Here is a 14,684-nt window from a genome sequence, read left to right as displayed (position 1 = left end):
AATCTTTCTCGTCACATACAAAACCCTTAATTACAAAGCTCCATTATATCTTAAAGACCTTGCACCATATTGCCCAGCAGAGCACTTGGCTTTCAAAGTGCATGCTTGCTTGTGTGTTTTAGAGTCTCCAAAGGCAGACTAGGAGGTAGATCTTTCAGTTATTAGGCTCCTCCACTTTGGAACCGACTACCAGTCTGGCTTCAGAAGGTGACACTCTTTTCTTTTAGGATTTGGCTTAAAACTTTTCCTGCACTGACCACCTGTCCTCTACTCTTCAGTCCCCATACATTTAACATTGCAATTCACTATTACATGTCACTACCTTTGTGTCTCCTCTCTGCAGGTCTTTCTGGCTCTCGAGCTAACTGTCTTTAATCTATGGTTACTGTCCTTGCCATCCTCCTCAGCGTTTACTGGGTGTGTTTACTGTTCTCTTCAGCACTGGTTGTTAGTTTCTCTTTGTTGTCCTCTTCTTGCACCCCTTTACCCAACCAGGTGAGGCAGACAACCTCCCTCCCTGAGCCCATTTCTGTTGGAGGTTTCCCACAGTCAGCAGAGAGCTACTCAAAGGGAACTTACAAGTTTGTTGAGTTTGTACTTATACTACAATATTGTGAAGTAGTAAGCTTGGCCCTAATACATGAAATATGTTGTGACTTGGCTTTTACTGAACTGAATTAATTACAGGCTAACAAACCCTCCTTTGTCTTTAGCACTTAAACTTTCATCAACTAAATCATGCCCCATTGTTCCAAAATTCAAGGAATGAGACATACTGTCAATTACTCCATATCAGGTACAAGATATGTGAAATCAATTTCAAAACTTGGTTTTCCAGTGGCCCTCAAACTCTAGATGCATTCCAAAAAACAAATATAGTCATACTGAAAAGTGAAAAGGTTGCTAACAGGTAACTGTCTCAGAAGTCAGTCCAAAATCTCCCATTATTGGATTGAGATCAGGTGACTGAAGTTCATATGGTTCACATCATTTTCGTACTCGTGAACCATTTCTATGACTTCTGCTGCATGGATGGGTGAATTGTTATCCTTGAAGAGACCACTCCCATCATGACAGTATGTTTCATCATGAGATAAAAGTGATCACTCAGAATAATTTTAAATTGATTTACAGTGACCTTTCCTTCCAAGGGTAGGAGTGGACTGAAACAATGCAGCAGAAAGCTTCCATAACCCGTCTGCATAAATGTATAAAAATATGACATGCAGAGTTCCAAAGTACTTATTTTTGGGTCGCTTCAGAAATCTGAATGCATCTCTTTGGTTGGTTTGTAGAAAACAAGACTATATCCTAAAACAATTGTGTGGATGACATTCCCATTTTAAGTGACGGTGGTCCCATACAAATTCTGAGTAGATGCACTGAACAAATCAGTGATTGGATGTTCGAAAATTTTCTTGAGTTAAACGAGCCTCTTTATAAAGCAAATCAGTCAGCTTACTCTTGCCACTACTCCTTTGGAATCCACACCTGGAAATTTGCATATTTAAAAATTTGCATATTGAATGATATACAGTCTAAACATTAAAATTTTCAGAAAAATGGGTAAAGCTATTTTTGTAGCACAATGGGTTTATCTCATAATAATAAATAACCAGACAAAAACAGACAAAGACACAGTTTTTGTACTTTAATAAATAACTCAGAAACAGCATTGGGAGAGACCATGGTATTGAAATAAAAGGCACTTGGAAAACAATACTGTAAAGGCTTGCGTGTGGTGCTTCAGAGGCATTTGGGTGTGAAAACATTTCAGAGGTGATTCATGTGACATCTCAACAAATACTCTTGTTTCAGTCTTACAGTCTACAAAACATTAAAACTAACACCACTGACTCACAGAGGAGTTCACTGAACAAGCTGACAGAAAACATATTTTTGGTGTACTTGACAAGAACACAGGAAAGGACCTGAGAATGAGCAATAAAGTTACTGCAGTTAGCAAACAGAACAATATTTCATTACTTAACTGTATATTGTACCATGACTATACAAATTTGATTGTTCATGATTGCCACGATTTAATAATTTTAACAAGTGGTATACAATCCCTTTCATGACAATATATCAACAATACAAATAATGATAGTTGGCATTTACGTTCATCTTGTATATTTGCTTCGTCAAGATAGGCAACAGTACTCAATAAGACAAATACAATCTTAAACGCTGGATGTTTCTAAGATGCAGTTCAAAACTACATTTACAACCACTGCATGATCTACTGTGATTTAACTGTCCAATCTAAGCTGAATGCCCAATAATATTCAAAACTTCCTGTTGCAGTTGCTTTCTATATATACACACACACATGGACATAATGTGCTGCTATGGCTGAGAATTTACATCTTAAACCCAGGTCCTGTCTGGAACACACAGAAGCTCACAAAAAGGTCAGTGCACAAAGGAGAGATGAGGAGAAGGACAGACAGAGACAAAATTGTCTGAGTGAGAGTGACAGAAGCTGCAGAATTCTTGTACATGTGTTGGATAACCATAGAGTCCACATTGTGTTGTTAAAAAAAAAAAAAAAAAAGCTAAATCTTCTGCCCATACCAGTCCAGCGGCAGGAAAAACACCATCATTTCATCAACTTCTGCAAATATGCAACTTAAAAGTATATACACATACTGTATACTGTACATATAAAATACAACAAATGCATATAAATCAAAAGTGTTAGTAAAAATATAGATGCAGTGGCAAAATGATACATTATAATGGTAAAGCGACATAAAAAAATGCACAAATTCCACCAAATGCTCCTGTCAGCCCCCAAACCTTAAATACTGCAGCTGTCAGGTACTTGATAGCAGAGTTCAATGAAAACCATGAAGCCATCATTTGCCCTCATATTTGGGATTGATCACAGTTGTGACGGCACTTTTATAGATTGGATTTTCACCCTGAAAAGTGAAAAAGGACGACATAGTCATAATTCTAAAAGTCAGTCAAAACCTATAGAACATTTTTTTGCTAGTTCATTTGGACATATTCACCAAGTCACACGCAAAAAACATTGCTACCATCAGGACAACATCCTCGCTTACTGTACATGACATTTATTTGGATCACACATTTTGCAAACAGCCATGCCATCAAACCAAACTTTAGGAGGTAAAAAGGAGAAATACCTACCAGGGAAGGTTTTGGTATTTTTGCCCTGAAAACACTTAATATCCTGAAGTTCTACGTAGGTTTTGTGATTTTCAGCTGTATTGTTCGTCACAGCACGCTCATGCAGTCAAACTATAGAGGTACTTTTCTTGTGGCTCCAAGGTCAACAGTTTTAACAGGACAGGTGAAATAAAGACAAAAGTAGGAACTGAGTGAAGTCAGGACACACATAAACAGCCCATGCAGGAAAATCAAGTGGAAAGGAAAAGAAATACAAACTTAAAGGGCAGTGGCTTTACGTCCATAGTTTGGGTTCTGGAACTGATTGATTGGACTCTTGTATATGGGGTTTTCTTGCTACAGGTGGAGAATGAGGAAAAGAGTTCAGCAGGGAAACAAAAGTAACAACACAGAAAAAGAGTAAAAAGACAGAATAAAGACATAAAGCATGATTTAAGTCCAGCGAGAGTGATGATAAGAAGGCAATGTGAGAAACTGAAGAGATATGGATCAAAACTGGAACCTATGGGTGCAGACATGTAGGGATCCCACTCTCCTACCTACCAGAGCACCTTGACTCAACTCACAACTCGCAATCGTTATCTCTGGGGTGTTTTTGTTAATAACCTGGGGACCTTTGTTATGTACCATCTCTCTCTTATTGTTTCTCTACTGTCATCTCTCCCATTAAGACTTAAAAACCCCGTTCTCAAATCCAAGTATTTACAAGTCAGAAACAATAGAAAATCGTTAAGCAAGGCAGAAGTATTCTGCTTCCACACTTTCAGTGGCTTCATTCAATATAATGTTGCTTTGCTGTAGCCTAGGAAAATCTGTACTGTGAAAGAAAAGTATTAAATAAATACATCAGACTTGGTTACAGACGCTTAATAAAAAAAATAGCAAAAGATGTGATGAGGATATGCCTAAATCTGACTGATGCCCATAAGTGTATTCCAAGAAATGCTAATACAGTCACTGCAAACAAAGCTTTGTGTCTAATGAGCTCTTGGCCCCACTCTGGTCTATTCATGGGGTCCTACACCTGTGGTGCTCAATTTATGGCCCACAAGCCTAATCAGGATGGGGATGAGTGATGATCATTTTCTGATTCACAATAAATATAAACTGATTCACACTGGGATTTTTATGTATTTATATAGTAAATGATCAATAATGTCTCTTGGAGGCTATTACTAATATAAAAATAAATAATTAAGAGTCTCAGTGGTTAGCTCTGTGGCCTTGCAGCTGGAAGATCTCCAGTTTGCGTCCTGGCCTGGGATCTTCCTGCATGGAATTTGTATGTTCTCCCTCTGTGGGTTTTCTCCAGGCACTCTGGCTTTCTACCATAGTCCAAAAACATGTTTAGGCTAATTGATAATTCTAAATTTTCCACAAGTGTGAACGTGAGTGTGCTTGTTTATCTCTCTGTGTAGACAGACTGGTGACCTGTTCAGGGCGTCTCTTTCCTGCATCCTAAGTCTGGCTCCAGCTCCCCCGCAACCCTAATGAGGATTAAGCGGTGTACAGATAATGGATGGATAATTTCAAAGAAAGATGAATTGTGGGCTTTATAGTGCTTTTTTCCCTAAAAATTACTACTTGGTTCTTAACCAACTATCATTTTTCAAAAGTGGTCCCATAGCAAAGGAATTTTAATATCACTGTGTCATGCTGCTACAGACATTTTAAACTATGCTTAATATGTATTTCTGCCCTGCATCGCCACATTGCTGTCTTTAATTTGACATGGGTCAGCTTTACCAGATTGTATGATCCAAAATTGTGATTTATCTTAAAACCAATGCTCTGCTCAGACTACAGATCAGAAAGTGATGGTTTCAAAATTAAAAGAGGAGAAGGGGCTTTTATCTAGTCAGGAAATTGTGTAGGTAATCAGAGTTGCATCAACAGTCAATCATTTCGCAAAATTAAAGGGATATGGAGCCCTAGGCTGCCTTGCCCATGGTAATAAGAAAGACCCCACCATACAGTGTGGGCTCACCGCTGATTAAGGACATATGCACAATCAAATCTGCCCTCACTGTAGGTATGACAAACTCTTACCACTAGAGGGAGGAATATTACTGTTTATGAGCTTATGCTGAACTCCAGCATTCTGTCATATTGATGTTGGCTGATGATGCTATACAGGAGGAAACAGGGAGGGGAGAAGCTGTGGCCACTCCCCAGAAAAAGCCCAGCTATGCTCAGAGTGCATAGCTTTCCCAAAAAAGTCCACAAAGTCTCCAACATTTTCCGTTGTATTTTGAGTGCTGCTCAAAAGCAACAAATTCAATCTCTCTTTGCAGCTGAGACTGTGGAGAATGTGAGCGAGACACCTTATAATGATATCAACAGGTCTGCAAATCTCGTCTGCTCCTAAAACAACAGATGACCTTTGCAATTTAATTCTTTGGCAGTTTCTGGCTTTGCAGAGCAGCCAAACAACACCTGTTTTCCACATTTAAATTGCTCAACTAAACCTCCTTTAAACATCAAAAACATTTATTCTCCTCATCTTTCACAAAACTGGTTACACTCCCAGGCACTCACCGTATCCCATTTGGCGTTCATCTTCTCCTTTTCAAACTTGGCAAACTCTCTTCTGTCATGGATGATCATCAGCAGCTTCCAGATGAGCAGCAGGGCTAAGCCAATCAGGACGATGCCGGCGACGACGCCCGCCACGATGGGGATGATGTCAGGACCACTGGGGCAGTCTGAAACGCAGCAGGGTGCAGCAGTGTTTAGGCAGCTTGAAATAACGGTGCAAAAATAAAAAAACTATGGGAAAACATACCATCACACAGCTGTATGTGAATAAACAAAAGACCTATTTTTGAAACCCAACCACCATCCCCTGTAATTAACTTTCTAACAGAAATATTCCACACCCTGGTTCATGCTGGCCCTGATTTCTGCTTACCCAGTGTTTCGACCACATGGACCTCCTTTTTTGTGTCGTTGTTGACAGCGAAGGTGTAGTAGAACCAGCAGTCATTGGCGTCCCTCTCCTTGCAGTGCATCACAGGGTAAGATGCGTCATTGGGCTGGGGCAGCTTGTCCCTGTCTCTCACTTTAATCAAGGTAAAGTCATCACATTCTTCCTTGCATTTGTCCTTCTTCTCACCAGTGCCAAACGCCCGGCACTGAACACACTCTCTAGGGGGGAACAGAGTGATGTTGTTAGTAACAAACAGCAAGACTTGCTGGGACCAGAAAGCAAATTCTCAGTTATGTCTTGTTGGGTCTAACAATGCAGACAATTATAGCTTTGTCTGTCCAGATATTTTGGTTATGCACCTCTAAAAATTCTACCTAATGTCAATAAAGTAGGGCTGGACCAGAATATCCAAATATTCGGTCCCGATGGTGGTATCCGGATATTAATTTTGAGATCCGAATACCCCCCCCCCCCGGATGATGTCGTGCGATTGGTATTTGTCTCGTGAATTTGCCCAATGTGTCCCCCCCATTGGATGTTACAGCGCAGACCAAATATTCGGATATTCGTCATTAATAGGGCCCAAATATCCGGAGCCCAGAAACAGCTATTCGGGCCAGCCCTACAATAAAGGTAAATGAAATTGGGTTCTACATGTAATGAACATGTCTTTTTTCTCACTTTTGACCTGGGGCTTTCAAAGGCTGTCACTGTAGACAACAGCAGAGTAAGTTAGTTGATGGGGGCTACAACTTTGTCCCCATTTTTTTTTCTTTTTGCTGTACGTTTGTTTACATTTTTTTCAAATCGGAAGCATTAAAAATTTGCCAAGTCAACTATTAGTAGTTCCTATTCGTACTGGAATATTCTCTTACTGAAGAAAAATAATCCATCTTTTCTGGAGTCCTAGAAACATATTTTCTAAAGTTCTAGAGCTCTTTAATGCCAAAGCTAATATATGGACATTAACTTACACTGTATACAGGACATACTGATATGATGAGATTGTAAGCAACTGTGAATTTTATAATATGTTTCAGATTCTGAGCTAAAAATGTGACAGGCACATAAAAAATGTGGACTAATATAACCCAAACTTTCTATACAGCTACATTTTTTGATGCAGAATTTTGCCTTTTTTTCTTTTGCCTCTTTCTTGGCTTTTTGTTCACTTGGACTACTACTTTATTTTGACCTCCTTTGCTTGAAAGTCATGGATATCTGAAATGACCTGCTGCTTTGCTTGATGTCACTGCGACCTGATCTAGATAAGTGAAAGAAAACAGACAGATAGATGAATAGATAGAAGTTCTTTTACGTACATGTGTTGGCACCTGGATGCATTTCAGAAGTCCTTCTAGGATTTTCTCTTAATGGTATTACCATTTTAGTATTCTAAATCTATTTTACAAATTTGATCTTACATCAGTTCTTTTCCATGTTATGTTTTTTGTATTTATTTGTGGTTATCTGTTCTATACATGTGCAGCATTTGGGTCTACTTTGGTTGCTTGAAAATGTGCTGTATAAGTAAATTCAATTCGATTTAAAATCAAGTGAATGACTTGATATTCACAGGTTTATATCTGGAATTGAATGCTACCAGGAAATATTCCTCTGTTGTGGCTCAGGAAACAAGCACCATTCAGGGAAAGACAAAGAAGGACTTTTGCACTCTACCTGTTGAAAGATAAATACGTAAACAGGCTAATTCAGCCTGTTAAATCTTAGAATTTACTTCAGCTGAAGTTTGACCCTTTGGATTTTCTGCCCCATTTGTTCTTTCTTACTTGTTGGCAAATTAAAATCTTGCTACATGGTCATGAGGCACAATTACAGCAACCCAGAATGTGAACATTCTGATAAAAAAGACTTACAAAATCTGAAACAATGTGAATACGTACCAGAAGTAGAACGTGTTGATGTAAGTTTCCAGTTTTAGACTTACTTGTGTTCTGCACAGACTCCTGGACAGGTAGGGCAGGTTTCACATGTAGGACCCTGAAATTTGGGATCATCGCACTTGCAAGTGCCACATTCGCACTTTCCTCTGCCATTACACATCTGCTTGTTGCTGGCCATACATGTGCTGTTGTCCAGGGAACAGTCGCAGGCACTTCCAGTCCACATAGGGTCACAGACACACACTCTGCATTCACAGCTTCCATGCCCTAAAAAAAAAAGAAAACAGAAAGAAAGAAGGACAAAAAGAAGAGACAAGAGAGAATTTAGACCATAATGAGCTTTTCTTTTATGTCAACTGAAAGTCTTGCATTAAGCAATTTGTCCGACAGTGAGTGAATCCTAAGAGTTGAAAACTTAAATTAAGTGACAGATATTCTGACTCACCTCCACAGAGTTTGTTTCCAGAGCGGTCACAGTTGAAGTTGTCACATTCGCAATACTGGCCGCTATACCTCTCCTCAGGGTTGTCTCTCTTCTTGCACTCGCATGTGCCACACACACATTCTCCGTTGTTACTGCAGATGTCAGTGCCGTTGTCCTTACGGCAGGTCCGGTCCATGTCCTCTGTAGCTACGTCGTTGCTGCTGCATTCACACTGTCTGCCCACACGGCCATCATTACACCTGACATAGAGAGAAAGGTTTGTGATATTGAAGTATTTCCTAAAACTAAAAAAGAAATCCACTAAATATGACACTTAAAAGACATTATTTGATGTCAGATGCATGTTCAGGGCTCCAGATTGCGACAAAATTTTTGTCTTGAGAGTCTGCGAGTTAAAATTTCAAGTAGTGGCATTGTGCTCGTGCGTGATAATCATTATATTGGTTTTGCTCTAACCAGCACAGGCAGCTACTGTGTTAACCACAGGGTGGAAAGCAGTACTTCCGTAACTTTGGTATACTGCAGTATCTACACTTAAAAATGTGGTCTTCTCGTGAAATGTGGAATGCACCTACACTGCCAGTCAAAATTTGGACACACCTTCTCTTTCAATGGTTTTTATTTAATTATTTTGTACAAAACTGAAAAAGAATGCATATGGAATTATGTTGTAAACAAAAAAAATGTTAATCTTCAGTATTAATCTACAATGTAGAAGATAATACAAAGGAATATAAAGCATTGAATGAGAAGGCGTGTCCAAGCTTTTGACTGGTAGTGTATATGTTTTTTACACTCATAGAAAAGACCGCATGTGGAATAAATCACTTGGTTATATAATAGACAAATATGACATTTGAATATCCTAGGTTTACTCTTTTCAAGATCCCTTTTGTCACACGTGTCTGAGCACTGCAGTTCCAAACAGCAACTGCCGTAGCTTGCAGTGTAAATTGTGGTGTCTATCGATAAGCAGATGTTCAGCAAGCGATGTGTTTTGCCTGTGACAAGGTGGGAGGTGTGACTAAATGAGTAACTCCTTTTTCATTCAGTAGCACCGATGCTACCAGTGAAAAAGTTAGTCTGGAGACCTGATGTTTAAAATAAAGGCTGCAGAAATGGACTTACTTGCAGGCTCCACACTCGTATGTCCCATTACCAAAGTGGCACAGTTCACTATTCTTGATAGCGTCGTTGTGGCATTCACACTCGCAGATGAAGTTGAGGGTAATTTCCACCTCCTCTGTGAATCCCAGAGGCTTTATCTTAATGGTCTCAGGCTTGCCTTGTTTTGGACAGCCCTTAGATGTCACACTAATGTTAAATGTGACCTGGGAATGAAGTAAAAAAATGTATGCTGACTCAGAGAGGAAAATACAGTGTTCATTGTATGTCTGTGAAAATCTCCAAAGATAATATTTGTGAAGGGAAATGAATACATGAGTTTGCACATGATGCCATTACAGACCCCTGGCAGAAAAAACACAATACTGAGAGCTTACAGGCAGCTCAGGACAAGTAGCAGCTTTTGTTAATAGTGAAGATCTACAGTTTGTTCTGCAGCTGCAGGTTTGTGGTGGTTTAAGAGATGGAACAATAGTTTGTTAGGATTTAGATTTTCAAGTGATGTATTCATTTGAGCCTGATATGAATAGGAGACTGATGCCTTTGGATGGGAAAATACACCATGCTGTCATCAACGCCTACATATTCTTCAGAACAGAGGTGTACAGAGATTCATGCTGATCTCCTGTAGATGATAAATGATGCTTGTTAAGTCCTGTACTGACACAGTTTTTACAGGTTATTTGGCAACGTCTAGATTTATATATTATGGTGGCAGGAATTTTATACCATGCATACTAACTTACTAACATTTAGCATGATGGGGCTTCTGTGCTTTTTACTAAATGGAATTCCACGCATCATCTTAGCTAGTTTTGGGTTGAAGTTTGGTACTGTACTGAACATCAGTCATTTACAAATTTACCTTCACAGTGTAATTTTACTGCTCTCCATCAAGTTGCTAAAAAATTCCCATATAAAACCTTCTATGGCACAGTGGCAATGTGTTTTCTACTGAATTAGACACTGCACAAATACTGTCTGTAGTTAAAGTCTAACACAATTATGAAACACAAATTTAGTTAAAAACAAGGGATCTGGAAAGCATAATTTCAGCTTTTTAAAACTTGTTTGTAAAACTCATAATGAAAAAAGATAAAATTCAGATATTAAACAAAAAAAACTGTTTTAGCATTAGTTTCATAAACTAAAAATTATATAAAATAAAAAATGTGTCAGTGCTGATAATGGCAAGGATACTATGATTCCTGTTGTCCATTACTGAGATATTCATCGTCCACAACAAATATTCATGTAGACGCAGAGTAGGCGTATTTAATCTGATATAGTTTTTTTACAGTGATGTGTGCTTTGGCAACTGACTGATTAAATCATCGTTTGGCAAAGTACAACAACAACCAAAGCTACTCTATAACTCTCACCTCATCTCCAATGGAGATATTGGAGCACTTCCGTCCATTTTCACCCTTGCTAACCACTCCGTTCTTACAGCGGGATGTGTACGCTATGGTCACTCCTTCTGGAAGCTTGCTGTTCTCCAGAATAACCTCAGATGAGAGAGACTGCCAAAAAAAGAGAGAGACAACAATATGAATGTTGCTATTTCCTGCATTGGAATGTCATCTGGTAGCTTTGTTTTGACAGTGTACAATACACAAAGGCTTAGCTGACTATTAACTCAGAATATGTGTTTGGAAAAAGCCTTGGACATTTCATCAGTCAGAATATTGAATGCTTTCATGTGGTTTATATGCGTTAATGATAACGTAATCAAAGAGTATCAATCTCAACATTGTACTTACATTATAAGCATCTATAATAAGGTTGATTACATTGCTTGAGTTGGCAGACAGAGTGCCCACTGCAGACTTTGGTATTAGATTTTTCAGCTCCTGTGAAGAGAAGAAAAGTTCAGAACAAAGATTTATCAAAACTCTGCTAAACATAAGCTCTCTGGAAGCAACACAAGATCAAGAATACTTTTCTATGAATGTTTCCACACTGTTGGTTCAGCTGCAATGCACAAACACAAATATGACCAAAGTTGGTCAGACTAAGTGAGAGCTGGGTGAAACTGGCCTGGAAAGCAACAGCTTAGTAGCTGAAGGAAATAATCAGAACTTCAAGGGGATACTATCTTTAACTTGCAGCAGATGCCTGAACCCAGCTGGGTGCACTGGACATCTTCCAAACACACATATGCACAAAGAAAGAATGAGGAAGAGGATGGTCCCAAAGTAAGATGAAAAATGAATTAAAAGAGCATCAGAGAGAGAAAAGAAGAGTCAAAAAGAGAATTAAAGAAAAGAGAACTAACTTGGTAAACAGGCTGGAACTCCTCTGTGACTGCAAAGATAGTCTGAATATTGTTGTCGCTCAGCTTTTGAACCAGGTGGGCAATGGAGGGATAATCCTTAAAAAGAAGACGGAGGAGAAAAGTCACATTTACAAAACTAACATTAACCTAAACAAAGTCAACACAAGTAACCTTTAAAAAACAGTCAAAGCAGCATTTAACAACTTACATAATAATGGCTCATTGTGTAAACATTGTTCTCCAAGTGACATTTTCCATCATTAGGCAGTACAATGCCTCCCAGTTTGCCATCTCCAGCAAAGTGAAAGCCAGCATCAGTGGAGAACACCAGCAGACGAGTCACATTCCTCCAGCCAATGTGGTCCTGATAAATGATAACAAAGGAATAAACAACTTGTTGGTAAAGAATAGTTTGCTATCAGTCTTATATCAGCATTCTACTATATAAGCGGGTACCTGAGCAGCTTAGAAAGTGACACATGAACTACTGATTAACAAGGTATCCAAAAATCTCCTCATAAACAGCAAGGACTCATAAAATTCCTTTTCACACATCACCACATAAACACTTTTATTAGCACTCTATCCCTCCAAGCAAGTGCTTTAACGGTGGGAAAATTGCCTTAAATTGTGAACCTGAGCGTGATAATCTCAGAGGATCACTGAACAGCAAAGTTTTCTTTCTTTTTACTTACCCCACACACAGCCACTTGCATAATGGCATCAAAGCCCCCCTCAGGAGAGTCCAGGTTTCCAGAGATGTGCTGCTGGCCCACAAGGGTGTTGAACCTCTTGCCATCATTGGTCAGCTTTAGTACGTTCTTGTAGCTGAACGGGCTGGTGCAGTTCTGGTCGCCTGTGCAGGGGTTCAGCAGCTTAGCCGGAGTGGTGCTGATGTATGGCATGACGGTCTTCTCCACAAACGAACCAAATCCTTTGAAAGAAAGTTGAACAGGGAAAGTCAACAAGCAATCTTGGTAACAAAATGCCTGAAACTGGGCACTACAGTCTGTGGGTAAGTTGAAATCTAATTAATTCAAAGGAGGACAATGAACTCTCAAGTGTTTGGTCCTTTGGTTTGTTTGTGCAGGTCGGAACAAGGTCATTCAAACTTGGGTGGCATTAAACACTCACAGCAGAACACCTGGAAATACAAACTTCTTGAGGGAACCGTCCTTCCCCCACCCTATACTCTTTGATAAACATTGCTGATGGGATGCAGAAATGTCAAAAATAGAGCAAAAAAATTTAACATCAATGTGTTTTACCACTAGTATTATTATTGTTTGTCTTATGTCTATTTAAAAGTTGATCACATTCTAAGTTTTGGAACAACTCATTCAATAATTTTGGTGGCTTTGGAGGAAGTACACGGGTGCCATGGTGTTACTTCGAGCACTCTGAAGTCTGTTTTTGCTTACACTTTGATAAATTGGCACCATTGAAAGTATTCCAGATTAGCTTCTCGTTGTTTTTTGAATATCAAATTTCACTTTCACGTTTCACCTCACGCTATATCTTTATGCATGTCTGCATGTCAATTCTCCCCACATTTTGAAGATTTGAACACACTAGACTAGAAAAAACCCCAAAACAGTTTTAAGACTATAGTTTATACTGTTCTTTAAAAGTTCAGGGGTAAAAATATGTACCTTTTGCAGGTGTTATAATTTTTTTTAAAAAGTTCTGTTAATTAAACTTAAGGCCATTCTGAGCCAATATCTCAGTTGGTAGAGCAGGTTGAACATTTGGCAGTTCCTCCTGTCCACAAGCCAAAGTTTCTCTCTATGGCATGGGAGCACCACTTGAATGTCTCCAAAATGTGGCATTCAAGAGGTCTGACTCACTGGATACAGACTGACGGTATAAGCCTGCCATTGGCTGTGCAGCTCACGGTGCTTTCTCCGAGACTTCTACTATGTGTTACCGTTTCCAAAATCACAACAGGAAACAACAACATCAGCACCCAGGTAGAAATCCAATACTCTGAAAATTTCTAATTTTGCAGAGGATTAAGACCATGTAGTAAGGCTGCTAGTTTGTTGGACGTTACCCACTTAAATGACAATATTCGTTTGATAAACCTTGCACGCAAAAGATCCACCAAAACAACTCAGACTGTGCTGCATTCTTAGCTGAGCTGTGCACAATACAACTGTGATTAATTTATAGAAATGCAAACAAATCAGAGCATTTATTCGAGCGATAATGAAGTGCAGTCACACCATCCTGTCTGACTATGCTAGATTAATCCTCACCTATCCTGAAGTCTGAGGTGATCTTTGACATCTCCAGCATCAGACTGGTTCCCAGATTTTTGACGTTCTCCAGATCATCCTTCATGGAGTAGGACAGGTCCATCAAGTAGTACAGGTCGATGGGATAATCCTCCGCTCGTTTGAACTTCAATTCAAAAGACTGTGGCTGACCTACATAAAGGTACAACAGTAAAAATAATAATAAGTATCATAGTTGAAATGTTTTGATCAAAACAAAGCAGCATTAATAAAAAGTATTCTCACCAGATCGAAGGGTAAGACTTAGTTTCTGGGGTTGTATCTGAGTGATGTCCTCTGGCTTTAGTTTCTCTGCTCCTTTTTTGCGATTTGTCACGGCCTTGTTCTTGAGGACTTTTTTGTCTCCTTTTGGATTCTCAATCATTGCCTCGACACAGCCCCTTTTTACCAGAGACTGAACCTCATCACAACGGCTTGACACCGTCTCGCCCTGTTTCAGGAAGTCCTACAAGCAGCAGCACAAAGACAAAATCTGTTTATCAGAAAGTTACTCAGAAATCTGTTGGATATACAAATAATAATGGCATCAAACTGCACCACTCAGCAG

At 39.2% G+C, this 14,684-nt stretch overlaps 1 protein-coding gene across 3 annotated transcripts in view; it reads right to left on the bottom strand.

The window, feature by feature from the left end:
- Positions 1-1,636: 1,636 nt before the first annotated feature.
- The window catches only part of itgb1a (integrin, beta 1a), a 29,545-nt gene continuing 16,497 nt past the window's right edge, over positions 1,637-14,684 (bottom strand). For 2 of the 3 annotated variants that reach the window (XM_023262632.3, XM_023262630.3), the window contains exons 4-17: positions 14,363-14,582; positions 14,099-14,269; positions 12,536-12,774; positions 12,049-12,204; positions 11,841-11,936; positions 11,326-11,415; positions 10,945-11,085; positions 9,566-9,768; positions 8,438-8,676; positions 8,037-8,259; positions 6,071-6,306; positions 5,698-5,864; positions 3,418-3,495; positions 1,637-2,927 (exon numbers count right to left, since the gene is read on the bottom strand). In XM_023262632.3, coding sequence (XP_023118400.1) covers positions 3,418-3,495; positions 5,698-5,864; positions 6,071-6,306; positions 8,037-8,259; positions 8,438-8,676; positions 9,566-9,768; positions 10,945-11,085; positions 11,326-11,415; positions 11,841-11,936; positions 12,049-12,204; positions 12,536-12,774; positions 14,099-14,269; positions 14,363-14,582 — 2,259 coding nt within the window. In that variant the 3' untranslated portion in view covers positions 1,637-2,927. The remainder of the gene's footprint in view (positions 2,928-3,417; positions 3,496-5,697; positions 5,865-6,070; positions 6,307-8,036; positions 8,260-8,437; positions 8,677-9,565; positions 9,769-10,944; positions 11,086-11,325; positions 11,416-11,840; positions 11,937-12,048; positions 12,205-12,535; positions 12,775-14,098; positions 14,270-14,362; positions 14,583-14,684) is intronic. The other variant, XM_023262631.3, reaches the window with a different exon arrangement.

Source organism: Amphiprion ocellaris, chromosome 22 (genome assembly GCF_022539595.1).
Source record: "Amphiprion ocellaris isolate individual 3 ecotype Okinawa chromosome 22, ASM2253959v1, whole genome shotgun sequence".
Lineage (NCBI taxonomy): Eukaryota > Metazoa > Chordata > Actinopteri > Pomacentridae > Amphiprion > Amphiprion ocellaris.
The sequence above is the reverse complement of the archived record's forward strand: the minus strand, read 5'-3'. Positions and strand labels throughout refer to the sequence as shown.